The sequence below is a fragment of the Carex rostrata genome, chromosome 6, assembly GCF_964058835.1.
Source record: "Carex rostrata chromosome 6, lpCarRost1.2, whole genome shotgun sequence".
Classification (NCBI taxonomy): domain Eukaryota; kingdom Viridiplantae; phylum Streptophyta; class Magnoliopsida; order Poales; family Cyperaceae; genus Carex; species Carex rostrata.
Window position 1 is genome coordinate 10,998,470 of NC_135923.1, and position 27,504 is coordinate 11,025,973.

Here is a 27,504-nt window from a genome sequence, read left to right on the forward strand (position 1 = left end):
GGCCAAGATGAAGAGATAAGGAGACAAGGGGCATCCTTGACGGAGCCCTCGTGTAGGTTTGAGAAAACCTTGGCCACTTCCATTTACCAGTATTGTGACCTTACTCAATTGCATGCACGCTTGGATTAGCCTAATCAGATTTGGTGGAAAGTTGATTGCCTCCATTGCTCTGACCACAAAGGACCACTTGATTGTGTCAAAGGCTTTGCTAATGTCTGCCTTTAGCATGAAGGAATGGTGTTTGTAGGTCTTTAATTGGAAGGAGTGGATGATTTCACGCACTAGGATCGTGTTATCTGAGATGTTTCGGTTTTTTATGAAAGCAGTTTGGTGATTAGATATCAATTTAGCATACTTTTGATGCCTTGCTAATAGCAAGAGTTGGCGGTTATATTACCTTTTCCTAAATTTTTGGTTTGTAAGGAGGGAAAATGAACTCCAGCCTAATGGATAGATAAACACTGGTCTTTGTAATTATTATATTTTAGAAATGAAATGAGTTTTTTTTTGCCTTTTAAAAAAAAAAAAAATTGTCCAGCTTAGTTGAGTATTTATAAAAATGTCCAGACAAGTCAAAATATGATTGGTTGAGAATAAAATTGGAACCGGCCAAAAAATAGCCGGTTGAGAATCAATTTTCTCTTTTTAGAAAATGTTATCATTTATTTATTTTTTGTATTAAAATATTAGAAATATATATATATTTTTTGAAAATAGATGGAATACTATAATTTGATTTATTAGGACTGTAACAAATAACCTGTATCAATATTTTTTAGATCGGATTTTTCAGGTTGTAAGAAAAATTAAAATATTTCTTTGTGTGTTATTGGAAGAAAATAAAAATGCTTTGAATATGAGTTATTGATCTCTGTTCAAAAGTCATTTCTAGGTAAATACATAAAAAAATTTGATCCTTCTAGTACATTTAATTTGTAAAAGTTGTATCTATTGATTTTTTTTTTGAATAACAATCATTTCGTGTGACATTTTTTATTTTTTCAAGATAGATACAACTTTTTAAAAATTAAATATACTAGAAGGATCGCAATATTTTATGTATTTACCTAAAAGTGACTTTTGAACCGGGATCAATAACTCAGCTTCAAAATATTTTTATTTTTTTTCGAATAACACACAAAAATATTTTAATTTTTCTTACAACCTCAAAAAAGCAGGCCTGAAAAATGTTGATCAGGATTATTTGTTACAGTCCTTCTATAAATCAAATTATATAGTATTTCATCTATTTTCAAAGAAATATAAAAAAAAAGTTGATTTTCCAATATTTCAATACAAAAAATAAATAAATCATAATATTTTCTAAAAAAAGTTGATTCTCAACCGACTATTTTTTGGCCGGTTCCAATTTTGTTCTTTGACTAGTCCGGACATTTTTATAAATACTCAGTTAATCTGGACAATTTTGTTATTTTGTATTTAATGTTGGATATTAATAAAAATGGCGGACCCGTGACAAAATGAGATTCTAAGAATCCAAAGACACCTTCAAAATAAAAACTTATGAGAAGGAGAGATAGTATAATGCTGAGTTAGGCTAATATGACACTAGTGTTATATCAAACTAAATAACACCACATCTTAAATCCTTAGATCTGCTTTAAGATTCGTACAAAATGAAGTGCTTGAACAGTAAAAGCGGATAGTACGAATCTTAAAGCAGATCTAAGAATTTAAAATGTAGTGTTATTTAGTTTGATATAACACTAGTGTCATATTAGCCTAACTCTATAATGCTAGTTGTGCTTAAAGATCCAAAGTTCAGTTCCCCTCACAAGTCACAGCTTCGCAGCTTCTGCGCAAGTTTAAAAAAAAAAAAAATGAAATAAAGACAGATGTTCGAACTTATCTCCAGTTCAAACAGACTGTGAGAAATGTACTATCATGTTCCAAAGGGTCATATGTGAAATTGGACCCTCTGCAGTTCGAAATAAACGGAGACAAATGGATATGAAATTGAAACGACAATTACAAGTTTACAACAAGCCAATATTAGTTGAGCACTGGCCTTTTCTACCCGGCCCATAAACGCCCTTCCTCGGTTCTTAACTTATCTCTGTCAAAGACAAAATTAATATAAAGAAAGGTGGGGTACAATATTTAACAGAAGAAAAGGACATGTCATATGGTTTCCAAATAAAACTTTTTTTGAGAAAGCAATTAAAACTTAATATTGTTGTCATGTCTTATGATTTCCACATAAAACTTAATATTTTAAAACCCAGTTCGATTTTTTTTTTTATATATATTTGATTCTCTCTTTATTTTATCAGTAATGTTTTTGTACACCCAACCGTACCAAACACTTTATACAGTAGCTGCATGTAAAATTTTAAATACTTGAAGCTGTCAAAGTATTATCTTCTACACTACCCCCCGACCTCTCGAATGCGTATCCTCTGCATTAACTCAAAAGGGAATCTTTTGAGTTAATGAATCTGAACCGTCTGATTTTAAACGGAGCCAATCCGACACTGCTTATAACATAAGGGGGTTTTCAATATTAGTGCAGATTTAATCCGCACGAATCTTAACACAAATTGAACGGTTGAATATCATTAAATCAAAAGATTCCCTTTTGAGTTAATGCAGAGGATATGAATTCTGACCTCTTTCCCAAAATAAAAGCGGAACCTGAAAAGGCACGGTTTCAAGTCAACACCATCATTCCTTGCGGACACATCTCCGCAAAAAAAAATTTCATCTCCGCAAAAAAATATTTGCAAACATGTTTCTGGTGAATTCAACGACCCAAGCATGGGAAGTTTTGGGGCAAGTCGACCCGTCAGACCCGACCTTCTGGAAGGAATTCCTCACGGGGATGCTGAAGCCTGCGGCGGCGACAGTGGTGGTGGTCATGGCCATGGCTCTGTCTTTCAGCCAGAAGCTCGCTCTGGAGAAGGAGATGCTCTTCGCCATGGCTAGAGCCTTTCTCCAGCTCTCTGTCATCGGCTTCGTGCTTCAGTTCATCTTCACTCAGAACAACGCCGGGTGGATCCTCCTTGCTTATCTCTTTATGGTATGAAGCGCATAATTAATATTGAAAAACCATTTTTCTTTTCTATAATTTTTGTATCACTTGTATCTGCTTGTTTGGTTATGTATTGTTCGATGACAATGTCTTGATTCAGCTTTACTTATTCTGACACTGGACCATTTATACAAGCGCGCAGAATGAATTAACTATCACTTCAGCTCGATCTGCTAAATTTTTTAATTATACAATTATAATGTTACATCGATATGTAATTTCAGGTATCAGTGGCAGGATACACTGCGGGTGAGAGAGCCAAACAGGTGCCAAGGGGAAAATACATAGCAGGGATGTCAATTTTGGCAGGAACTTTAGTCACAATGCTTCTTCTGGTGGTGTTAAATGTTTTTCCCTTCACACCGAGGTATATCATACCGATAGCAGGGATGATGGTTGGTAATGCCATGACAGTTGTTGGAGTGACCATGAAAAAGCTCCGTGATGATGTCAAGATCCAAAAGAACTTGGTTTGTATCTATTAACCTCTTTTTCTTTATTTTAATTTGTGTTTTAATACTTAGTACATGATAATTTCATGTTGGCCAGTATACTAGTTGTAGACAGCATTGGTACGGTACAATAATAATTGAGCAAGTAATAATTCCTGCATCTGTACTGGCCCTGAATTATGCAGTAGTTGCTTAAAAAAGTTCGAATTTACCTTCATTTTGCAAAGTAAATACAAAACAAACCAGAGAGGGAAAAAAGGTACAGAAGGTGTCAAAATCAGTCAAATTGATGTAGGTGCAAATCGATACCAAGATCTAGTACTAACTATTAAAAGACCACCTATGGGCCTTGTAAAACAGAAAACTAAAATAGAAAGAGACCAATAAATATCGATTGGAGCCAATTTGGGTCTATTAATTATACAGAAAATGTTGCAATTTATGTATGCAGGTTGAAACTGCTCTCGCTCTTGGCGCCACACCCCGACAGGCTACACTGCAACAAGTGAAACGGTCGTTGAGCATTGCCTTATCTCCAAATATAGACAGTGCAAAGACGGTGGGTCTAATTGCTTTACCAGGCGCTATGACAGGTCTGATTATGGGTGGGGCTTCTCCAATAGAGGCTGTGCAACTCCAGATAGTGGTCATGTACATGATGATTGGTGCAGCGACAGTTAGTAGCATACTGTGTACATACCTCTGTTGGCCGGCTTTTTTTACCAGGGCGTATCAGTTGGAGTACCATGTCTTTTCTGCTGATTAATTATGTGGCTCCTTTTATTGTCAATTTCGGCTGTTGTTTTTTTCTTCTATTTTGTTGGACCTCTGTTTGTATCATTTCTCTCTCCTTTCAGAGGATGGGCACTGTGAGCTTACTAATCTGTATTGATTATTAATCACTTTATTTTCTTTTATGGGTTAATGCTAAGTTGTATAATCTTTTATAGTGAAATTTAGCTTGTGAATTCTGATGGTCTCAAACAGAAATCGCAAAACACAATCACAGCCTGAGAAAAAACAGGAATTTACTACTAAAACACAATCAAAGCCCGAGAAAATCTATTTTAGTAAGTTATCGACCATAGAATTTATTCCTGTTTTGTTGACAATCAGAAACGAGATATTGACGTCTCCGCTCTTTGATTGTGTTAAGTAGTTAAATCCTGTTTGAGATCATAACAAACTAAATTCTTGAGGATCTCTTTTTGGGCTTTAATTCTATGGCTGATAAATTAAAAGCCCGAGAAAACCTATCTGTAATGTCCTATTTTAATTTATAGGCCATAAATATTTTATCATTTTTTTTGGGCTTTAGTTCTAGGGCCTATGTTTTCTCGGACTTATATTAGAAGTTTTCTCAGTGAAACACGGATTTATATGAGTTTGGGTCCATCGGATCCGCTACAAACCGCAAGTCGGTCGGGAAAATTGGGCAATGATTTTAACAGAGTAGTTTTCGCTTCATGCAGCGCCACAACCATACGCAGTTCTGTTTTGATTCTGTAGTCTTCGCGCTGCTTGAAGCTATAACAACTCTGTTGAAATCTTTGCCCGGAAAATTACTGATTCGACCATTGACCCTGGAGAGCTCAGAAGTATAATTGACGCTAACATAAGATTCTTGTGTATTTGTAGAATACTTCTTTGAATTGCAAAAAAATAAAAAAACTCTCCCTCCTTGCCTCTCCGCTTCTCTCTTTCGATCCGATCCTTCAATCTGTTCAGTAATATCTTTGCTTTCTTTATCGGTATGAGGCGAAATCAATCTCTATGCTGCTCCTCAAGCTCGATTCACCCCCTTTTTCTTCTTTCTTTCATCCTTCTTAGCTCGATTCCAGGTAAGAAATTGTTAATATCCATGAGATCAACTCTATTACTGTAAGACTATTCAAAAACTAAATTATGGTTGTAGTTGGATGGGAGCGTTCTTGTATCCTAACTTAAAAGTTGTAGCATGTTCTTGTTAAGAAGCTTTTGGACTTTCAATCAATGGACATGAAATTGAATGATTAGCTTCAGCTCACCCAGATATGATTATATATTAAAATCAAATTGAATACAATATCTGGAGGTATCCAATTTTCTGTCAGAAAGCCCGCCGGGACACAAAGTAACTCCCCTTTTTCAGGATAAATTTTGTATTTTTCTTGTTTCCAAGCGGAAAAATGTCACCTCTGAGCTTCTATATTGATTTTCATTCTTTTTTAAATATTTTGGTAGGAAGTATTTCATCGAGACTGGTCACACTTGGTTCAATTGAGATATTTAATGCGCACGAGTGGCTGCCTTCAAAACCGATTGTATACTTCAGTTGTAAAGGAGAAAACAAGACTATATTGCCTGATGTGAAGGCAACTGATTTCTTGTACAGTTTCAAGGGTCAAGAATCTTGGCAGGTTAGTTGTCATTTATTTATTTTTTTAGTCATTGACAAAGCATATTACTATGTTAAGTGCCTTATAGCATTTTTATAGGTACCATGATTTTACTGTGATTTTAGTTTTTTTACCACATCTAGCTCAAACTAGAGGATAGAATAGCAATTTTTTTCGTAACATGGTGATGGTACCAGTATGGAGCAGTATATCTTGAATGGTGTACGACATAATGTGCCCATGGCCCCGCATGCATGTATTTTCAAGTCCCTCATGCTAGACTTGATCATAAGCCTTTTTAAGTCTTTTCTGCATGTTTAATGCTGCACCATTGAATTGAAACTAAATTGGACTAAAGTCTGCAGTGGCAATTGAAGTTTTTATAATTTTTGAGAAAAGTTTATTTCTGACCCCCGAACTATTAAAATTTAAACCTGATTCAATCAAGTCTCCGTACTTCTTTTTCTTTTTGTTTACTTGTGTCCCTTGATTATCGTCTTTGGTTTATTGTAGTCCTGTTATTAAGCTGTTAACATCATTAGCTCCATTAACGTGGCAATTGGACATTACATGGCATGAATCTGAATTAAATTTTCATTACATACTTTCCAAGAAAAAAATATTTTTGTAATGTGCTGGCTTCACAAAAAGAGGTAAAATGCGAAAAGGTTATTGTGCAATTGTGAGATTAAGAGGACTGGAAGAGATGAAGAGGGGGACAATATGTTCTGAACTTTTGTTCTTTATTTTATTTTCTGGGAGACCTTTATTTGATTAAATCATTCGTTAGAATGCAACGTAAATGCCTGATTCATTGCTGATGACACCAAATCAGTTGACTTAATATAAGAGTCCATAGCTCAAATAGGCACAGGGGCTAGACAGAACCAAAGACAATAGTTGTGGGGCTTAATTGAACACAAAAAAATCCAGGGGTTGGCTTGGATCAAGTTCAATAGTTTAGGCTTAATTGAATAATGCATAATCAAGATCTGGTATATGCTGTTTGGTTTAGTAGCAGTACTGAAAACAAGTGTTTGTTCCAAAGTAGCTGCGATTACATGTTCCGATATAAAATAACACACCGTGTTATAAATACTGTCAGCCACTGACAGAGCTACCAGAGAAGAAGTGCAAGAGGTGTGGCATTTATGAACAGGATACCTTCAAATCTGACGATGTGTTTGATGAATGGGAGATGTGCTCTGATGATTTTGTAAAAGGAAAATATATCCATATTAAGGAGAAGGAATTCAATGCCACCTTTATATGCTCAGATTGTGGTGGTGGCTCTGGTGAGCACGTTTTCCTTTTCTTCATTGATGCAATTTTTTGTTCTAGAATAAGATAAACGTGTTGTTAAGTCATATATGCACAGTTGTTCTTTTGGGCAGTTCCAAAATTAGCAATTTAACAGGGATTTATTTGGCACTACAAGTTCCTTTGAGGTTGCATGATCAAATTCGTTCCGTGCCTAATTTCTGAGCATGCATTACTTATAGGCCCCAATTATTCATTACCAACTATTTGATTATAAATAACACCTGACAGCAATTTTAGTAAATACTAAATAATTAACATCTAAGAGCTATTCCTTGAGGTCCTTGCAAAAGATTGATGAGCAAAGAGGCAAGTTAATTTAATAGACAATATGGTTTGTGTTGAAGCAGGTTCCCATAATTCTACAACAGCGCCGGACAGAGGAGAGCCTAAGAAGAAAAAGAATGTAGCAATGGTGGTGGTAGTATCTCTTCTGGCTTCTAGTTTGACTGTTATTGCTGCAGTATATGTATATAAATACTGGCAAAGAAGGAAACGAGAACAGGACCAGCTTCGGTTTCTCCAGCTCTTTGAAGAAAATGATGAAATAGAAGATGAAATAGCACTTGGCCATGTGATTTGAAATGTATAAATTATTATATAGATCTCCTCCAACTTTTCTGGCCATGTATAGATTTTGGAATCATCCCTTTTGTCTTTCTTTTTTTTCCCCTTTGAAAGTTTTGACACCAGAACTACATAATATTTTGGATTAGCTTTAGCCTGTGTAATGTAGAGAAGACTTTACTTGCTAATTTCTATAGTTCTATTCGGATAGTTATTTCTGGTAGTGTTAACCACAATGCCACTGTCAAAGAAACGTATCCTCTCAGGTCAAAAGGATCCTAACAACTGTATAAATCAAAGTTTTAAATAGCGATTATAGCAGCACAGTGCGGAGATTAAAAAAAAAGTTATTGCGAATAGCATAGTTATAGCAAAAGTTATCATACATAACGTTTTTTTTTTTTTTCAAAATTTATATTCTATATTTTTACTAATTATCAAATAATCAATATTGGAGAATTGAAGTGTCTAAATGATAACTAATCTAAGTCTATACTTTTTTTTTTCTATCATGCAAATAGAAAGAAAAAAAAAGATCTAGAAAGTAACATTATTTAATAGTTCATATTTCATAATATTACATATAATAATAGATGAAAAGCAATTGATTTTACAAGTGAAATGAAGACAGTATACTTATTTGAACATTTAATATATTATAATAATCAAAATCAACTTTCAATTAAAACGAACAACAATAATTTTACAAGTGAATACTAGACAAAGAGCAAGTAAAAAAAATAATTAATATTTGAATATTTTCCGATTCTAAAATGAGAGACTAAATCACAAATAAGAATAGAAGCACATAGTTGAATTTAGCATACTTATCACAGCAGATCATGTAGCATTAGAAATAGGAACACAAGCACAGAAACTCATGTAAATTGCAAAAATAAACCCATGTAGCATAGAGGTAGTAATAGCGCATAGCGTTAATAGCGGTCGGCTGTGTTACAGCTATAACTTAGTGTTTATGGTCCAAAAAAGCTATAGTGCAGCTATAGCTCTAGCTATTTAGAACACTAGTATAGATTGAAGATATTAATATGTTTGTAATGTACCTCTTAAATCGTTGTTCTTGTAGAAAACAACATGCGCTATTACAGCTATAGCAGTCGTAGTTGAATTAGCGCACTTTTATCTCATAGCTTAGCATTTATGGTCCGAAAAAACTATAACTAGCTATTTAAAACACTGGTATAAATTGAAGATATTGATATGTTTGTAATGTTTTACCTCTTAAATCGTTGTTATTGTAGAAAACAACATGCGTTTTTCATTTTTTATTGAATAAAATTTAACAAAGAAATTTATTAGAACATCTCGTGTGGCCTCGCAAGGCTGGCGTTAATAGAACACGTTTAGCTGTGGTCTAGAGCGTAGTTGAGCGCGAACTGGTATCAATGAATCCAACTTCGCAGCTTCTACCAAGGTTTTTTTTTTTTTTTTTTTTTTTAAAAAAAAAAATCCAAAATGTTTTTATTTAATTTTTGTTGATGAGATAGGATTAATTTCATAATTTATTTCCACGAGTAAAGTAATTATAGCCTTTATACTCAGTTTTAAATCTAGCATTGCAAGTTCCCAAACTAATTGTAGAATCTACGTACTGCTGCCCTGCATATAATCGAAGACACTATGTTCAAATAGAAAACAAGTAGCACATAAGATGATCAAATCACAAGTTCACAACCAGATGTATAATAACATTGTAATCAATAATTGACATAGACATCAGATAGCCGGTAACACAGATCTCATTACAAACTCTTTTATTGAAAACTTCACTAAAATCAATCGATTTAGTATGAATTTGAATTTTATCTTTGAAAGATAATAGAAAATACAAGAATATTTACATTCCAAAAAAAAAAAAACCAAAAATAAATATCAAACAAATCTCTGTGGCTTTGTAGACGAACTGAGCCGACTTAAATACTGGACTCAGATATCCACCATCATTAATTCACCTCATCTTTATTCACACTCGTCACCTTTGTCTTCTATGAATGCAGAACCTACAAAATTTCAGTTATATGTTAGTCAAATCAAGCTCACTCTTGGATATACAATAAAGATCAGTTGTATTCTACATATCCAGGGAGCTGCTATTTAGACAATCCAATTTAACAAAACATGTCACAATATTACAAAAAGTTTATAACACCATTTATGGACATGAGAACAACGTTTTTTCTGTAAAGCCCCTGCCTCCTGACCATATATTTATTTAGAAGATAAAACAAAACAACTAATCAAGAAGGAAAGTACCTAATAATTTTGAATCATTCCCGGTCACTATACTGCTTCTGGAACACAGGATTAATACAGGCAAAAAATGAGGGCTTTTTCTTAGGTTTGGGTTTCGGCCCGAAAAGAAAGTTTCTGAGTGGGACCCGGCTTTTACTCGGGTGTTGCTTGAAGTGTTCCCACTTAGTATTACGCTCGCTTTCAGACCTTGGCAACTCAAAGCTCTCTTTAATCTTACACAGCTCACTATCCACTTTAATCCGTATGCCACTTACAACATCTAGACCTGCACGCAACTCAATTTCAGCCTTGTCACTCCCCAATTGCAACCCAAGCACCTCGCCTTGAAATACTGACAAGCGGGACCCATCAATAGCAGTGCTACTGCGTACTGCCTCACTTATCTCATCTCGCATACCGGTAAGGGATGAAACCCTGCCTTGTAGTTCCTGTTTGAGCAATGTGATTTGTTCTAGCCACACATCAAGTTCGGTCTTTAAATCCCTCAGTCTTTTTTCAGTTGTTTCGGGTTTTGATTTTGCATCTGAATCTGGTAAGGAACCTTTACTTGAATCCTCCTTGCACTTGTCTGCTGCTTTCTTTAACTCAGATTCTATTTTCTTGTATCTGGTTTCAAATTCTTGCGTGCAATTCAAGGAAGCGCTAATTCTTAGCATGAATTTGAAATTCTCTTCAAACATCGAATCAATGTCTACTTGCAGTTTCTCTTCAATTGATGAATCATTTTTTCGCTCTAGATTTTCTGTCTCAAATATTGCACTGGACCCATCAGCAACCACATCACTGCCACTGGAGTTCATTTTAAAGGAGCTCAATAACTGCATTAAAGACCGAATCTCTTCATCCTTCAAGGCATTATCTTTCCGTAATTCCTGAACTAACCTTGCCATCTCGCTAAACTGCTCTTGATTTCTCTTTTCTACCTCATTGAGCCTCTTCGTTGTCTCCTTGTAACTTTTAAGGATTGCAGTGTAGTCAGCCAGTAAAATTTTATCTCTACCTTCGAGCCCATCTAATAACAACTCCTGCCAGCTCAGTGCACCATCTTTCTCTTCTCCTCTGAAATTGGGTACTGTTTCTGTCAAAGGTGCATATTGCTCCTCACCTTGTTGTAAAGATATTCCTCTTCTGTACTTATTTTTACTGGCTTTTAACGAATCTATCTCAACGATCTCACCATTTTGTGAAAAGATCTCTCCTTTGTCCTCGGTCATTTTTGGCTCTTTTTCATCTCTGACCTCGTCTTCTTCTTTACCCATGATCTTAGTGGCATTGTGTTCCAAAATTTGAAGTGCATTTTCTTTTGATTCTCTTTCCTCAACTTTCTCCTCTTCTAGACTTTCAACTGTTTGATCTTTCACCAACTCTTCTTTAATTTCATGAACTTCCACAATCTCTTTCACATCTTCTTCACCAATTACTGATGAACTGGCAGCATCACCCACTGTCGGTCCACTGGCTGGACCAACTTTTTGATCCTTTTCGTCAAATGAGTTCTTTTCATAAGCAGGCTCAGATTGAACAAAATCGACCATGTTTTCTTTCGAACTTACATTTGTCTCTTTCCCCTCTCCAGTCTCGAACTTCTTGGAAACATTTCGCAAACAGTTCACCACCTCAGTAAACCCATTTGCAACGGCCCTCTCTTCTTCTTTGACACTTTTTTCCAAATCCTTCACACTTTTTAACTCCTTTTCTGCTTCCTTCAGTTTTATATTTAAATCATTTGAGCCATTAAACAGCCCTGTCTTCTCCTCATCTAATTTCTTCAAGTGCTTCTCCAACTCTCCATTCTCAGCACTCAAGTGATTGATCCGAGTATTCAAGGACGAAACCGTCATCTCAAGCTCAATCACCTTACACACAAGCTCATCTATCTTGTTAGCAATTTCCTCCACAGAGGTTTCTGGATTCATCTCAAAGTGCTGCTTGACCTTCTCACATATCACATCAAGTTGGTCTTGCTGCTGAACCTTAATCCCCTCTGCCTCATCAAAAATCTTAATTGGCTCGGTTGACTCGGTCAACTCTTGATTTTGAGCAGGCTCATTTGACTCGGCCTTAATAGACTTCAACTTCTCGATAGCAACTTGAATCCGCTCGGACTCAACCCGAGCCTGCTCGGCTGACTCTTTTTGCTGCTCCTTCAACCGCACAATAGCCTCCTCACAAGATTTCAAGGCTGTGGCAGTCATCAGTGCACGTGCTTCCTCATCCTCAATAACTGTGCCAGTTGCCCCTGACTGGTCTTGCAATGAGCAGACCTCCTCTTGCATCTCCACCATCTGTTTCTCAATCTCCCAGTACTTGGCAATGCCACTCTCGTAGGAGGATTTAATGAACTCCTTCTCGGTCTGGAGCACAAGAATGGCTTTCTGGAGGCGGTCTATTTCTGCTTGTGCTTTCTCTATGCTTAATTTCAGGTTAGATTTGGGTTTTCTTTTCTCTTTCTCCTTGTCCCTCTTTTTCTTCTTCAATAAACCTGATCATGTCGAGAACAATAAACTCAAGCTGTAGCTATAGCTCAATACTTGATAATGCACTAGATATAGAGAGCTTATCAAAATCTGAAATTGGTCATTGAAGGCTGCAATAGTAATATAGTATGCATAAAGCATAGCATACAGTACCTTTATCCTCATGACTGAAAGTGATACCAGTTGGTCCACTACCAAATCCATGGTGCAATACCACCTGCTCTATGCAGATTCAAGTCTCTACTGTTTTGTGGTGACCCAGCATGTACAATATAAGGAATACCGGTCATAACTTGACCAAATCCACATCCCAGTGATACAAACTCATACCAAGTTAGTACGTTACCAACAGTGAAACTAGATCCACACCGACCAAAACCCTGGTTAGACTACATACCTTCAACAGTCGATTTTCGAATCTTGGAGGGGTCGATTGGTGTTATGGCCTTAGGTGCATGCTCAGAGTCATCTTCGTCATCATCTTCCAACATTGCGTATTGGATCTGCTCCGGGAAGGCGGCTGCAATGGTGTGGTTTGCCTTGTGGAGCTCCCCTGAGACATGGTCATACCGCTCAGCCAAGGCCCGATATGCTCGGTATGCCTCCTCAACGTTGCTTATCACCTCAGGCCGCCTCTTGTAGTACATCTCTGCTCTCTTCGCAAACGAGTCAGCCTCTTCACCAAGGAGCTTTAAAATTACTGTCACCCGATCATTCATCTCTGGTACAACATAATTTGTATTTTGATCAAGCTATGAGAAAAATTGCTTTACTTATTTGGGCCTTACGTACTATTTAAGTCAATAGTTCTGGTTAGTGATTGAGGAAAATCTGATTTGGACCTCTGAACTCTAGTGCTTGGTTCAGTTTTTGGTCCCTAGAACATTTAGTTTAGATGAACCCTCTTGACTGTTGAACTTGTTGCAACCAAGCCCTTCCATCAATTATTTTCCTTTCTATTTATACAAACTATCAGGCAAACTGCACCATACTCACCGTTTATATAGCTACAGTTGCACATGTGGCAGCAACTTAAACGATCACTTGGATATCATGATCCACAAAAATTCACAAAATGTTAATATCTCTGGAATTGAGGCTCTCTACCAATTCTCAAATTCAAGTTGCAAATACCAAATCAACACATGTTAAGCAAACATTGATCAGAATTTTTAATTCTAATTGTAAGTGCTGAATCTTAATCCAAAAACTAAAAATTATGAAAATGAAAATTCAAATAAAAGGCACGACTTAAAAAATCGAATTTGAAGGAGAAAGATAGACCTTGAAGATTTCCGTCGAGCCATTTCGACTGGTTCGTCCTAATCCGACTGGCCCACCACCAAGAGTACGCATTACTCGCCGCTCGTTGCAACATCTCTCCGCCTCTCTTTCTCTCGCACTCACCCTTTTTGAAATTGATCCTAGAGATGGGTCATGAAGCAGCGAGAATGAGGAACGGGGAGTACGATGAAGATTCGACTAGAAAGGCGGAAAGAAAAGCATGTCCAAGACGCAAGGTTGAAAACGAAAAACGAAAAACGAAAAACGAAAAAGAAAATACTTTACTTTTGAAAAGGGAAAATAAAATGAAAAAGGAAAGAAAAGGGGGCACGAATTGTATCTGGCTATCAGCTCCTTTTGTCAACCTAGGCTGGGCAGCTCGGGTGGCATCACACGGTAACTGTACGCCCTGGACTCGGTGTAGATTTTAATGATATACGCATAGTTTTATTCTACTCCTCTCTCGAACTTTCCTTTTCATTCATCCTAATATCTACGGGTGGGCGGTGCTATTTTGACATCTTCATTTCTAATATTGAGGGCTATTATTTTTAATGTCGGTTTTATTCTTAATAAATTTTTTCTTATTTTTATCTCTAATTAAATCCTTACTATAAATTGAGAAAGTTAATAGATTTAGTAAATCTCTTATGCACATTCTACGCAAGTGCATGATGATTTGTATGATATGAAGATTTTTGAATTATTTGATACTATTATATTAGTTTTCATGATAGATTATATATAGTTAACATCATATGAATACCATATGAATATCATAGAAAATTAAATTTGAAAAAAAAAAGAACACAATTTTCTTATTTCCATAAAAATGGGGCTAAACCGCTGGGCATCTATCCTATTAAATAGATAGTTATCTTTGAAAACAATTAATCAAGTTTAAAACAAAAAATTATCAGGAAAATATTAATTAGGGGCAAAGTGGTATAAAGATAAAAAAAAAATGAATTGTGCCCAGAATATTTTAAAACAAGTCCTGAAAATAGCGATTCCAAATATCTAATGATAATAGAGCATACTATTATTTAATTAGCGATTGCAAGGTGGAGATTGGAGACAGCCCCTCTTAAGGTGCTAATATATTATTATAAGATTCTCTTTCGAGTGAGTCTATGGTATATGCATATTACGATTTGGCACCGTGCTACGGCTCTATATTCGAGTTTTCAAATCCTAACGGTCGATCCGAACCGTTCATCTTGTTCTCCATATTAATATGTGTTTGGAGACCAAATTTTATATTTTTTGAAATTTTTTTACTATTTGTTTAGATTTATTGAAAATCACTGTTTTTGAATGGTCCAGAATTTTCAGATCAAGTGATTTTCTAAATATCTAAAAAAGTAGTAAAAAAATTTCAAAAAATGTAAAATTTGGTCTCCAAACACATATTAATATGGAGAACAAGATGAACGGTTCGGATCGGCCGTTAAAATTTAAAAACTCAAATATAGAGCCGTAGCATGATAACAACCCGTGATATGCATAGTACCATAGACTCACTCTTCTCTTTCCGTTTTAGAATATAATTTTATTTGGTTTAGTGTCTTTAGTAACAAAATGAATGAATGATTTAATTAATGTTAAGGGATTGTTATGAAAAAAATTAATGTTATTTCCAAATTTGCGTTCCCTCTCTTTTTTGAATCTTTTCCTAATAAAGTAATCCTTATACTTTTATTTAATGTTATCAGAATCAGACTGGACATTGACCCAATAAATCTTCAAGTCAACGGTTCATTGGTCCAACCAATGAGTCGTCCGGTTCAAAAAATTATTATGAGTTTTATTTCACAATTCGTGATTGAGATATTATAATTTTTCATTTTAATAGGTTAAAAATTATTTATTTACTTAATTAGTTGATTGCATTGTTGTAAAAAATGGTTGTTTAGTTGGACTAATCAGCTTATTAGTCGTTGACGGTGACTAAACCGTTATAAATTGTTCGTTTTCTATTTATAAGGTTAATTAGTTGGTCATTTTTATTATTCTTTTTTATGTATTTATTTGTTATTTTTATTATACTTTTCCTTGACTTATTTTAGTTTTTCTAAATTATAATTTTATAAAATTTTATTAATTAATAATGAAACTATGTTAAATAAGTTTATTTGATAAGTTTGATAAGTAAAATTAATTATTTTTAATAATTACAAGTATGTACACATAATTTTAATAAAAATACAAAATTATTTACAAAATTTTGATTAATCAGTCACATATTAATTAATCGTTTAACGGTAACTCATTCGTTTGACGAAGACATGCTGTTATTTTACGCCACTTGTTAATCTCTTTGTTTTGATTCGACCATGAATGCATTCTGCGATTCAACATTAGTCTTCTATTGTTTTTTTTTTTATCGAATTGAATTTTGATAGGATTATTTGATGAACTTTGAAAATTGTCAATGCTAATCTTATTTTGCTTCTTAATAAGTGATAGAAGTTGAGCATATAAATTTATGCATAAGTTTATCAATAAAATTTCTAACATTTTACCTTCATACAAGATTTTAAAGGTTTACTTTTGTCATGTCATGTAACATTTGTCAACTCAACTACTCAAATTTTTTTATATCTTAGTTGTTGGAATTCGGGTAGAATAAAGGTGTAATAATTTAATTTAAGGAACCGAATCGTCTGCCGCCCCGGGGACAGGAAATTCATGCTCCCAGAGTCACTGCAGAGTGGATCCCCATATAATCCTAAATCCAAAACCACTTTAACCCTAAACCCTTTAACAATAACCGGGCCCACCTCGCAGTGACTCTGGGGGCAGGAATTTTCTGCACCCCAGGGGGCAGGAGATTTGGTTCCTTAATTTAATTCAGTCAGTTGTTCATATTTAAAGCAGAATCTATGTGTATAATTAATTTTAAAATAGTTTATCATTAAACGCGCAGCAAAGATCTTCGAGGAGCAGTGACTTTCTTCTCCGTTCTCGAGTCAAATATATGCAACAACAGCAGTTATGTCTCTACCGGTATTCACATGAACAGATTGACAAACAACTGTCATTCGAAGTGCTAGTTGATAGCTATTATAAAATCATAACGTGTTTTGTAATTAGAACACAAACAATCAAGAATCAGTAAATCTAAAATAAAATAGCAAACTAATTGAAATCTTACAGTTATGAAGTGACGACATCGTTAGGCAGAAGCGTAAATACTGATCTTGAGTGGTTTTCCTCATACGTGATGATGGAGACCTTAGACGTTTTCTTTTACTTCTCTCTTTCAGTAAAATAAGTGAACACAGTTTACATGACGGGGTACGTCCAAATAAGAAAAGAATAATTTAATAACTTTGAGGCAACCTTTGGAACCAGTATATTTTATAAATAGCAATTTGAATATTTTTCATCAAAAATTCAAATGCATTTTCATTAATTTTGTAAATAAAATTGATACACAATAATAACATATGTTACATAATAAAATAAAAACTAACACTAGTGTCAACTGACAACTCCTTTACTTTTTTCTAACTTTCTTTGTTTTTAGAATGCGTGTATTTAAAGTTTCGATATGATGATCAGATCATTACTTAAGAAATGACAATATAAATCTGTTCAGTCACACCCTTCTTGCACTATTTAAGGAAAAAAGAAGAAGAGAAGAAGGTGGACTGTTATCCAGTCCTAGTGATTCACTGGGGATCCCAAGAAGATCTGTAATATCAGCCCCGCTATGAAATCTCAGCCCCGACAGTTGAGATTTATTAACTCAAAAGATTTTTTTTTTAGTTAATGCAGAGGATACGCATTCCTCAAGATAGGGGATATAGCGCACTAATTGTATTAGAGATGCTTCAAACTTGGTACATACGGTGAAGAAGATGGATAGGTTTTAGATTACATAGTATAGTTTTTACTAAAAAAACAAATTAAATAGTATATTTGTCAATTTAAAATTTAAAATAATTAAATAAAAAGGGATAGATTACAAAAAAAGATATTTTTATAGGATATTGAATATTACGGTGTTTTTATGACAAATTGGCTATTTAAAAGTTTGTAAGGGTACACTAGAAATCCCCCCCCCCCCCCGAAAAAAAAACTAAAGTGTGATTAAAAAATTCCGAAGAAATGTATGTTATGTAAAAGATAGCAATTTCATATATGCAGAAAATAGAAAAGTATTGGATTAAATAATTATAATTATAGCTGAAGTGTTAACTCATTAGTTAAATTAACTAAAACGGAGCAACAAAATATACAACAAAATGGACTGGCTTGAGTCTTGTTTGTTAAAAATCGTGGATTAATTACTGGATTAAGATCGTAAAATATTTTTCGACGAGGAAGATTGTGGTTTGTGGATTACTGAAGCGTGGACTGACTTGAGTCTTGTAATCTTGTTTTGGTAAGAATTGTGAATTAGGAATTTAGGATCGTAAAATATATTTCGGCCCGGACAATTTAATTAATTTTAATAATTAAAATCAAATATAATGGACGGACTCGAGTCTTGTTGTTAAGAATTGTGAATTACGGGATTCTATCTAAACAAGTAAAATTTTAAATTTTTATTAGCATCAAATATAAAAGCATGCTTTTTAAGTTTTCTACCATCATATTAGAAAAATACAGGAGTGAACATAGTTTTCTATCTTTTTATTGCTGAAACGTGTCCATGGAGCGCATGAATCACCGAGGAAGTGGGGGAGTTGTGTGGAGTGCGTATATCTCAACTTTTGCGTGACCGACGTGTCCGGTCCCTATTTGGGAGTGATGTAGGGGTCAGTATTATGTGTGCTTTGAGATTCGTGCAGAACGTATTTAAATGGTTGGGATTTTCCATAAAGTCACGCAAAGTTTGAGATATCTCAGAGGATACGAATTCGAGTTGTGTGCCAGACTGCCAGCTGAGTGCCTTGCACGTAGAAAAAGACAACAAAGACCGTTATGAATTGCTTTACAGTTCACAATTCACATATTGCAACGGCCTTCTTTTAGCCGTACACATGCTCTTATTTTTTTTTTAAAGGAACTTTTGTTTTTCCTTTGAGGAACCACAGTCTCTTGTAGTGTTTGGTAAACGGGCCGGGCCGGGCGGTCCGGGCAAAATCCGGGCACGGGTACGGGTAGCCACGAGCACGGGCGTCACGGGCACACGGGTACAACGGGCCGGGCATCACTGGTTTTTTTTTCAAAAATCCTGCCCTGCCCGTTTAATACCCGTGCCCGTCACGGGTTCGGGGGCGGGACGGTCCGGGTAGGGGGGCCGGGCGGTCCGGTCCGGTTTTTTTTTTCCTATTTTTTTTCTGTTTTTTTTTTCTGTTTTTTTTTTCTGTTTTTTTTTTTTTTTCTGTTTTTTTCTGTTTTTTTTATTTGAAAATCAATAAATTGTAAATTCAAATCTATACCAATTAAAATTCATTTGACATGGTTGTATATTTGAACTCAATAATTTTTATTATAATCAAATATAAATAAAAAATTTCTTTTTTTATTGAAATATAAATAAATTATAAATCCAATTTCATTGAAACATATGTAAATTATAAATAAATAAAAAACAAAGCAATGTACTCATGCAATTAATTTTTTTTATTGCTTTTAGTGTTTGAAAATAAATAAAAAATATATATCAAATTAATTTATGAGATAGATCAAATAAAAATTAATATTCTTGTCAATATGATGTTTTGAAAATAATTTCATTAAAATATATGAAATTATCATATATCTATTAAATTGCAAATAAAATTGTCATTTAAATTATATATTTTAGTCACTTATATAAAATAAATTTATGCATGTCTAATATAATTAGTTTAAAATATTATTTTTTATGTGAAAATGAATTGGTTTCGAGGGAATTTTCAAAAAATTTGAAATTTGAAAAAAACGGGTACGGGTACATGGTCACGGGCACGGGCACGGGCGCACGGGTTCACGGGCACGGGCGTCACGGGTACGGGTAACGGGTACGGGGGTCCGGGTATGCACGGGTTTTTTTTTTTAAAACCGAGTCCGGCCCGTTTAATACCCGTGCCCGTGTACCCGTGTACCCGTGCATACCCGTGGCACGGGCACGGTCCGGTCCGGGCACGGGCACAGGCGGACCGGTCCGGTCCGGGTTGAGCCCCCGGGGGCATTTACCAAACACTAGTCTCTTGTAGGCCGAACTGGACAGGAGCTAAATTCACTGCGAGGCTGTCAGCCCACTAAAACATGAATTCCCATAGAAATATAGAATATTTCTGTTTCAATATGTATTGTTCAATCAGAATTCCCACGACAAGTGATGTAAAAAACGGTCTTAATGGCCGATTAATCGGTTGTTTAATTGTTAACGATTGTCAAACCATTACGAATACATTTAACAGATATCTATTTGTGAATAAAAACGATTAATTGGCCGTTTTACCGTTTAATCGTCCGTTTATTCCCGTTTACGTTTATTCCAATTTGTTACAGTGAATATTTATTTTCACATTAATCTTTTGTCTGTGATAGTGTGTGAAATAAGCTTTATAAATCATGTATTGTAGTTTTATTTGTTTCTGGGTATACATCCCATATTTTTTTATATATGTTTCAATTGACCCCATTAATTTTCAAATTTTTTATATTTCTATATGATTTTCTATATAATTTAGGATAAAATGCTACAAGTATTGTCAAATTGACTCCCATCCAGCATGTAAAAATTTATATGATTGACTCCCAATCTATATTTGACCCCTATGACTTGAAAGTCCGGCTCCGCCCTTAATTTATATACCATATATTTTTGTTACTTACTGATGTAATTTTTTCAATTAGTACAACATGTTAATTTATTAAACTAAGTTGTTATCGTAAACTAAATTTATTAATTTTATGTTAGAATGTTTCATTTGTTTCAAATAATATGATTGTTACGTTACGAAATATTTACAATTAAATTGAAATGATTTAAAAGGAAGAACCGATAAATTGTGTTAATAAAATGGAAGTTTAAACCTTAATTAAGGTTTTCCTAAATAAGTAAGTTAATTGTGAATTGAAACCGCGTCGAAATTTCGAGATTTCGGAACCTTATGGGCTCAGTGCGGATTAGATTGACCGCAGTGCGGATCAACCTCATCCGCAGTGGCTCAGGATTTTTCTGGAATTTTGACAAAAATATGACTAAGTAGTGAGTGCGGGTGAGGGATCCGCAGTGCGGATTAGTTTAGCCGCACTCATGAATTTCTGTATTGCACTGAATTTTCCTGAAATCGACTAAGTAGTGAGTGCGGGTGAGGGATCCGCAGTGCGGATTAGTTTAGCCGCACTCATGAATTTCTGTATTGCACTGAATTTCCTTGAAATCGGCTAAGTAGTGAGTGCGGATGAGGTTGAACCGCAGTGCGGATCAGGTTCATCCGCAGTAGGCTCGGACTTTTCCTGGATTCGGCTGGCAACCGACTAAGTCTCGAGTGCGGATTAGGTAACCCGCAGTGCGGATTGGCTAATCCGCATTCAGGATAATTTTAACCCTAAAACCCAAATTAAACCTTCTCTCTCTCTCACTTCACCATTATCCTCATTTTTAAGTGAATTTCGGTTAAGAGAGAAGGAAATGATCCCGTGAGTTTCCGTTTCGTTCAGACTCCCGATTGTTGCGAGAAATCAAGTTTGGAACCGAGAAAGCAGCCGAGGATCTCTCCGAACCCTTCTATTTGGTATTTCTTTCTCTCCTTTTTACTTTCGAAACCTCGAATTTTCTCGATTTCTCGGATTCTCGTTTTAAACCCGAGATTTGTGCTCGAATTGCTCGAGGACTAGTTCCTCTACACTTCTTACTAGTTTGTTTGTCATTCTTTTTCCCGATTTCTTCCGATTTATGAAATCTGATTTCTAGGGTTTCGTGCCAAAATTGAAAGTTGGCCTAATCGTGATTTGATTTGCTTAACCCGACCAATTAGACTTGTAATCGGTAGGGTTGCCTCCTGATCGTGAATTTTTAGAACATTTAACAGCCGATTTGAGGTTTTGACCAAATTAGGGTTAACCAAACGGTAAATTGAAATGAACCGAGAACCAAGGTAGTGAACCGGTGATTGATGGTCACCAAATGGAGAGTTGTATGGTCCCGAGGACCTAGAGGATTTTGGTAAGAAATAATGAACCGAACGAATTGATACCAAAAACATAGAAATTGAATAGGGAAGGTATAAGCCCTAGCACCACTCGATTAAACTCCTCGATCCTGAACCAATGTTAAACCTAGTATACGTATAATATAGGTGTAGGCTCGGTCGAGCAAGAACTTGCGAGACCATACGAGACGTCCGATCCTTAGCTTAAGCGGTACGCTCGTCATAATAAGGTGCGGGATTCTTGGACTTGTTTGATACTTTGTTTTCAGGAATTAAACTGTTTATTCGTTTGTCATGTTGAATGATTAATTGTTGCATATTTTGGAATTCATGCTGTATATTGATTATTGCATAAATGAGAAGGATTGAATTGTTTTAGTTAAGATTGATTGGCATGTTGGTATGGTTATTAATTGTTTAGTTCTATGAATTGTGCTTGTTGTGAATGAATCTGCCAGGCCGACCTGTTTAGGTGGCTGGATAAGGTAACGGTGACCTATCCGTTGACCTGTGTTTACGAATTTGCCAGGCCGACCTGTTAAGGTGGCTGGATTCAGGTGACGCTGCTGACTTATGCGTCGATCTGTAGAATTTGCCAGACCGACCTGTTTAGGTGGCTGGATTCAGGTGACGCTGCTGACTTATGCGTCGATCTGTAGAATTTGCCAGACCAACCTGTTTAGGTGGCTGGATTCAGGTGACGCTGCTGACTTATGCGTCGATCTGTAGAATTTGCGAGACTGACCTATATGTGTGGCTTGAGATATATTTGCTTGAGATTTAGCAAAGTTGACCTGTATAGGTAACTTTGAGTCCGTGTGTTTGCATATGTGTCAAGTTGACCTGTATTGGTGACTTGTAACCGGACCTTAGGAAATGGTTAAGCCAAACAGCAATTGCAGATGGGTGTCCGATAAAGGGTCCAGCTTGGTTGGCCATCTGTAGGCGCTTGTAACCCTACAGATGTGGGTTTGATAACGGTTCAGCTCGAGAGAACATCTGTAATTGCTACAAGCCCTAATGAACTGCGTTAGGAATCGAGTTAAGCCAAAGTACATGTTGTGTGTTGAAATTCATATTGAAATTCCGTAAACTGTGTTTCAGGTTGATTAACTGTTGTCGAGTAGTGGCATTCTGTTATTTATGTTTTCTTATATAACTGTTGCATTGTTCATTGTTTGGGTTTCATCTTTGAATATAGAGTTTGATTGCAAGTCCAATAATCTAAACTGTGGCAAATTTGCACTGAGAATTTTATTCTCACCCCCACCCTCCCGGTTACTTTACAGGTACAGGTACGATTGATTCCGGAGAGGCACGCGAGTAGTGGGCCATAGTAGCTGACCATCTCAGGACCCTAGATATGTTGGTTGTATAGATATAGGGTAGGCCTCATGGTTGGTATCCGGATGCGATACTTTCGTTGTATTATTACTATCCAGACTGTGTACTCTGATTTTATATTAGAAACTTGTTTTGAATTGCGTGTTGTTTGGTTTAAATTGTGATTAGCCTTGTAAGCATACACGGCGTTGTATGCTTACGGCGGGGGACTGTTACTACCCGTGGCCGTGGGGTGTGACAGCTCTCTTCGGTGGTATCAGAGCTCAAGGTTTAAACCCTAACCAGACTGATAGGATACGTGAGTGGGGTACGTTATACTTGGGGTCGTCACGGCTAACGACTTGTTCGTTCTATGAGATAGGTATATGCAAATCTAATGACTATTTTCTTCTTATTTAAGAGCTATGGAAGGACGCCGAGGTAGGGGACGACCTAGAACTAGGAACCCACTGAACGAACCGATCGTTCATGCGAGCGAGGCCGGATCTGCAGGGCCGGAGGTCCAGAGAGTTGATCTTGGACCTGTAGGTGCGCAGAACCGGGACCGAGATCTAGATGATAGATTGATTGCGGCTTACGAGAGAGGCCGCCAAGCAGAGAGACATGAGGTGGCACCGGAGGCTCCCCGAGGAGGTCCGGAAGATTTTAGGAGGTTGTACGACTCCTTCATGCGCCTTAATCCACCTCGGTTTAATGGCACTGGCGAGTATGCCGCTGCGGAAGAATGGCTCGCGAGCATGAGTGCCAAGCTAGTTCTGTGTAGAGCGCCAGAACAGGATATGGTGGAGCTGGCCGAGCAGCAGTTAGAGGAGGGTGCGAGGTTCTGGTGGGATGGAGCCCGACGTAGTTATGTCGGGGAGGAGGCCAAGATTCCGTGGGAATGGTTTGAACAACAATTCACTCGACGATTTCTGAGTAACATACAGCGAGAGGCGCTGCGGAGGAAATTCCTGGATTTGAAGCAGGATGGGCGAACGGTGGCAGATTATAACAACGAGTTCCTCGCCCTATCCAGGTATGCAATTGATGTGCAAACTGATGTGGTGAGATACCATAGGCAGTACCTGGATGGACTTGACGGGGGGATCTCTATGATTGTGGATACCCCGATGGCTACTGAGCTGCAGGCCATGATGGATCATGCTGAGCAAGTGGAGTTGCACGGCAAGAGGAGAAGGCTGCAAATGACGGAGAGGAGTGTGAAGCAGAGGGAGGACCAGAACAGGCAATTGAGGTCGAGGGGAAGACCATCGACAGCTAGACCACCCTTGAGACAGTTTGTGGCACCTAGACCCCCTCCGAGGCAGATGGCAGCACCGGTACTCCGGCCGGGTTTTGTTTCAGTGTGGTGCCGTTCATGCGACCAGGAACACTCGGAGATCGAGTGCAGACGCCGCAACCAAGCCTGTTACACCTGCGGCAGTATGGAGCATTGGGCAAGAGAGTGCCCGAATGCAGCACTAGGGTTCCAGAGGAACAGCGGTGGCAGAGGGCCCATGGGACGTGGAACTGGTAGACCACCATTCCGTGGTCGAGGTGCTTCCCAAACCAGCGGAGGCAGGATTGGAGGTCGAGTGGCTGCCCATGCACTCGGTATAGCAGAGGTTGCATATGACGCAACGAGGACTCTGGAGGAAGGAGAAGGCTCGCAACCGTCTGATTCTCGAGCTGATGTGATGACAGGTATACTTTCTATCTCGGATGAGAGTGCCTATTGTTTGATAGATACTGGGTGTAGCCATTCCATTGTATCGAAGGCTTGGGTAGAAAGGTATAACTGGCCAACCGAAACCAATAACCAAGTCCTGAGTGTCCAAACCCCTTTCGGTTCGACTGACCGAAAAATAACCATATGCCGAAACCGAAAAGTCAGAGTTGATGGAAGGGATCTCGAGATAGACCTGTTGGTTATGGAGATCACGGGTTACGACGTTCTATTGGGGATGGATTGGCTAACAAGACATGCCGCAACGATCGACTGTCCGCACCGCAGGATTTGTTTTGTGACCGCGAAAGGTGGTATGTCGTGCATGCTGAACTGTAGGAAGGTTGGAGGGTTGATACCGTGCATCTCGGCTGTGGAAGTTAGGCACCTGATCGATTCAGGGTGCACTGCATATCTGGCAGCAATAGTATACACTGATACGAAAGTTCCTGAGATGAATACGATTCCAGTGGTGTCGGAGTTCGTAGATGTGTTTCCGGAAGAAATAGTCGGATTACCACCGGAACGAGAAGTGGAGTTTGGCATAGAAGTGGTACTGGGTACGACACCAATTTCAAAGAGTCCGTATCGTATGGCTCCTGCAGAATTGAAAGAACTCAAGGCCCAATTAGAAGAGATGCTGGAAAGCGGGTTTATTAGACCGAGCACATCTCCATGGGGTGCTCCGGTGTTGTTTGTGAAGAAGAAAGATGGTACCTTGCGGTTATGCATAGATTACCGTGAATTGAACAAGGTAACCGTCAAGAATAGATACCCGTTGCCCCGAATCGATGACTTGTTTGATCAGCTACAAGGATCTTCGATCTACTCCAAGATAGACTTGAGGACGGGGTACCACCAGCTTAGAATACGTCCGACTGACGTGGAAAAGACAGCCTTCCGAACGCGCTATGGGCATTACGAATATATGGTGATGCCGTTCGGGCTAACGAACGCTCCGGCTGCATTTATGGACATGATGCAGCGAGTGTTTCACGACCTATTGGATTCAACTGTGGTGGTGTTCATCGATGACATCCTGATATATTCAAGGTCACGTGAGGAGCATGAGGTACATCTGCGGATAGTGTTGCAGAGATTGAGAGATCATCAACTATTCGCAAAGTTTTCGAAGTGTGAGTTTTGGCTTGAGAAAGTGGCCTTCCTTGGGCACGTGATATCAGGTGAAGGGTTGGCCGTGGATTCAGAAAAGATTCGGGCGGTGACCGATTGGAAGAGGCCAGAAACAGTTACGGAGATTCGCAGTTTTCTGGGGCTAGCTGGATATTATAGAAGGTTCATGCTTGGATTCTCACAGTTAGCTGCTCCCCTCACGAAGCTTTTGCATAAAGGTGTGAAGTTCGAGTGGGGTGCCACTCAAGATCAAAGCTTTGAGGAGTTGAAGAATCGGTTAGTAACTGCACCGGTTCTTGCCATGCCCATCACCGACGAGGAGTATACCGTCTACACCGATGCATCCGGATCTGGTTTGGGATGTGTACTGATGCAGAAGGACCATGTTATAGCATACGCTTCTCGGCAGTTGCGATCGCACGAACAGAATTATCCGACCCATGATCTGGAGCTAGCTGCAGTGATCTTCGCTTTAAAGATTTGGCGGCATTACTTATATGGAGTGAAGTGCCGTATCTTCACGGATCACCAAAGCTTGAAGTATATCTTCACTCAAAGGGAGTTGAATTTGAGGCAGAGGAGATGGTTGGAGCTGATGAAGGACTACGATCTGGATATCCAGTATCATGCCGGAAAGGCAAACGTGGTAGCAGATGCGCTAAGCAGGAAGAGTCAGATCAATCTGGCATCGATTATCACCAGCGAGACACACCTTCTCGAAGAAATGAGAAGAATGAATCTGCACGTGGGCGCATCCCGTGAGTTTGCATTGGAAACCTCATCTCGATTGATTGGAGCGAGCAATAGGGCAGGTACAGCTACAGTTGCCTCGATTATCTTGGCTGCGGTCGAGGTTCGACCAGAGTTACATGAGCAGATTCGAGCAGCACAACAAGAGGACCCAAAATGCCAGAAATTCCGACAACATTTCGAGTCAAATGCAGACTCACCATTTCAACTCCACGAGGATGGTATTCTGCGGTTCCATGACCGCATATGCGTTCCGAATGACTCAGAACTGAAGAATCTGATTCTGTCAGAAGCACATGACTCGGGGTATACCATCCACCCTGGTGAAGTCAAGATGTATCAAGATTTAAAGCGATATTTCTGGTGGCCAAAGATGAAAAGGAACGTGCAAGGCTATGTTGAGAAATGTCAGATCTGTCAGCAAGTCAAAGCGGATAGACGGAAGAGGGCGGGACTGCTCAGACCTTTGGAGATACCCATGCGGAAATTCGAGTCAATCACTATGGACTTCGTGACTGGATTTCCGAGAACCGTTGGACGATATGATGCCATATGGGTGATAGTGGATCGGCTGACGAAGATTGCACACTTCATTCCACTCCGGATCGAGACATCCGGAAGAGAGCTAGCCGATTTGTTCTTGCAATACAAGTTTAAGTACCACG

General features: G+C 37.7%; 3 protein-coding genes across 6 annotated transcripts; 2 read left to right on the forward strand and 1 right to left on the reverse strand.

Annotated features, from left to right (window-relative positions):
* The first annotated feature begins 2,631 nt into the window (after positions 1–2,631).
* Positions 2,632–4,453, forward strand: ALS3 (aluminum sensitive 3). The gene is made up of 3 exons (XM_078304587.1): positions 2,632–3,040; positions 3,277–3,522; positions 3,956–4,453. The coding sequence occupies exons 1-3, from the start codon at positions 2,750–2,752 to the stop codon at positions 4,268–4,270; spliced, it is 852 nt and encodes a 283-aa protein (XP_078160713.1). The 5' UTR covers positions 2,632–2,749; the 3' UTR covers positions 4,271–4,453.
* Positions 4,454–5,136: 683 nt separating this feature from the next.
* On the forward strand, positions 5,137–7,957 carry LOC144555950 (valine-tRNA ligase). 4 transcript variants are annotated; one of them, XM_078304398.1, is made up of 4 exons: positions 5,137–5,355; positions 5,732–5,903; positions 6,988–7,177; positions 7,550–7,957. In XM_078304398.1, exons 1-4 carry the CDS (start codon positions 5,258–5,260, stop codon positions 7,783–7,785), a joined length of 696 nt encoding a protein of 231 aa, XP_078160524.1. In that variant the 5' UTR covers positions 5,137–5,257; the 3' UTR covers positions 7,786–7,957. The 4 variants fall into 4 exon arrangements, with proteins under 4 accessions (XP_078160524.1, XP_078160525.1, XP_078160526.1 ...); XM_078304399.1 differs by having other exon boundaries at positions 7,553–7,957; XM_078304400.1 differs by having other exon boundaries at positions 5,137–5,345; positions 5,728–5,903.
* Positions 7,958–9,430: 1,473 nt separating this feature from the next.
* LOC144555957 (protein NETWORKED 2C-like) lies at positions 9,431–14,129 on the reverse strand. Its single transcript, XM_078304411.1, has 4 exons — positions 13,805–14,129; positions 12,918–13,241; positions 10,044–12,525; positions 9,431–9,790 (listed from the first exon to the last, which is right to left on the reverse strand). The coding sequence occupies exons 1-3, from the start codon at positions 13,896–13,898 to the stop codon at positions 10,058–10,060; spliced, it is 2,886 nt and encodes a 961-aa protein (XP_078160537.1). The 5' UTR covers positions 13,899–14,129; the 3' UTR covers positions 9,431–9,790; positions 10,044–10,057.
* Positions 14,130–27,504: the final 13,375 nt, after the last annotated feature.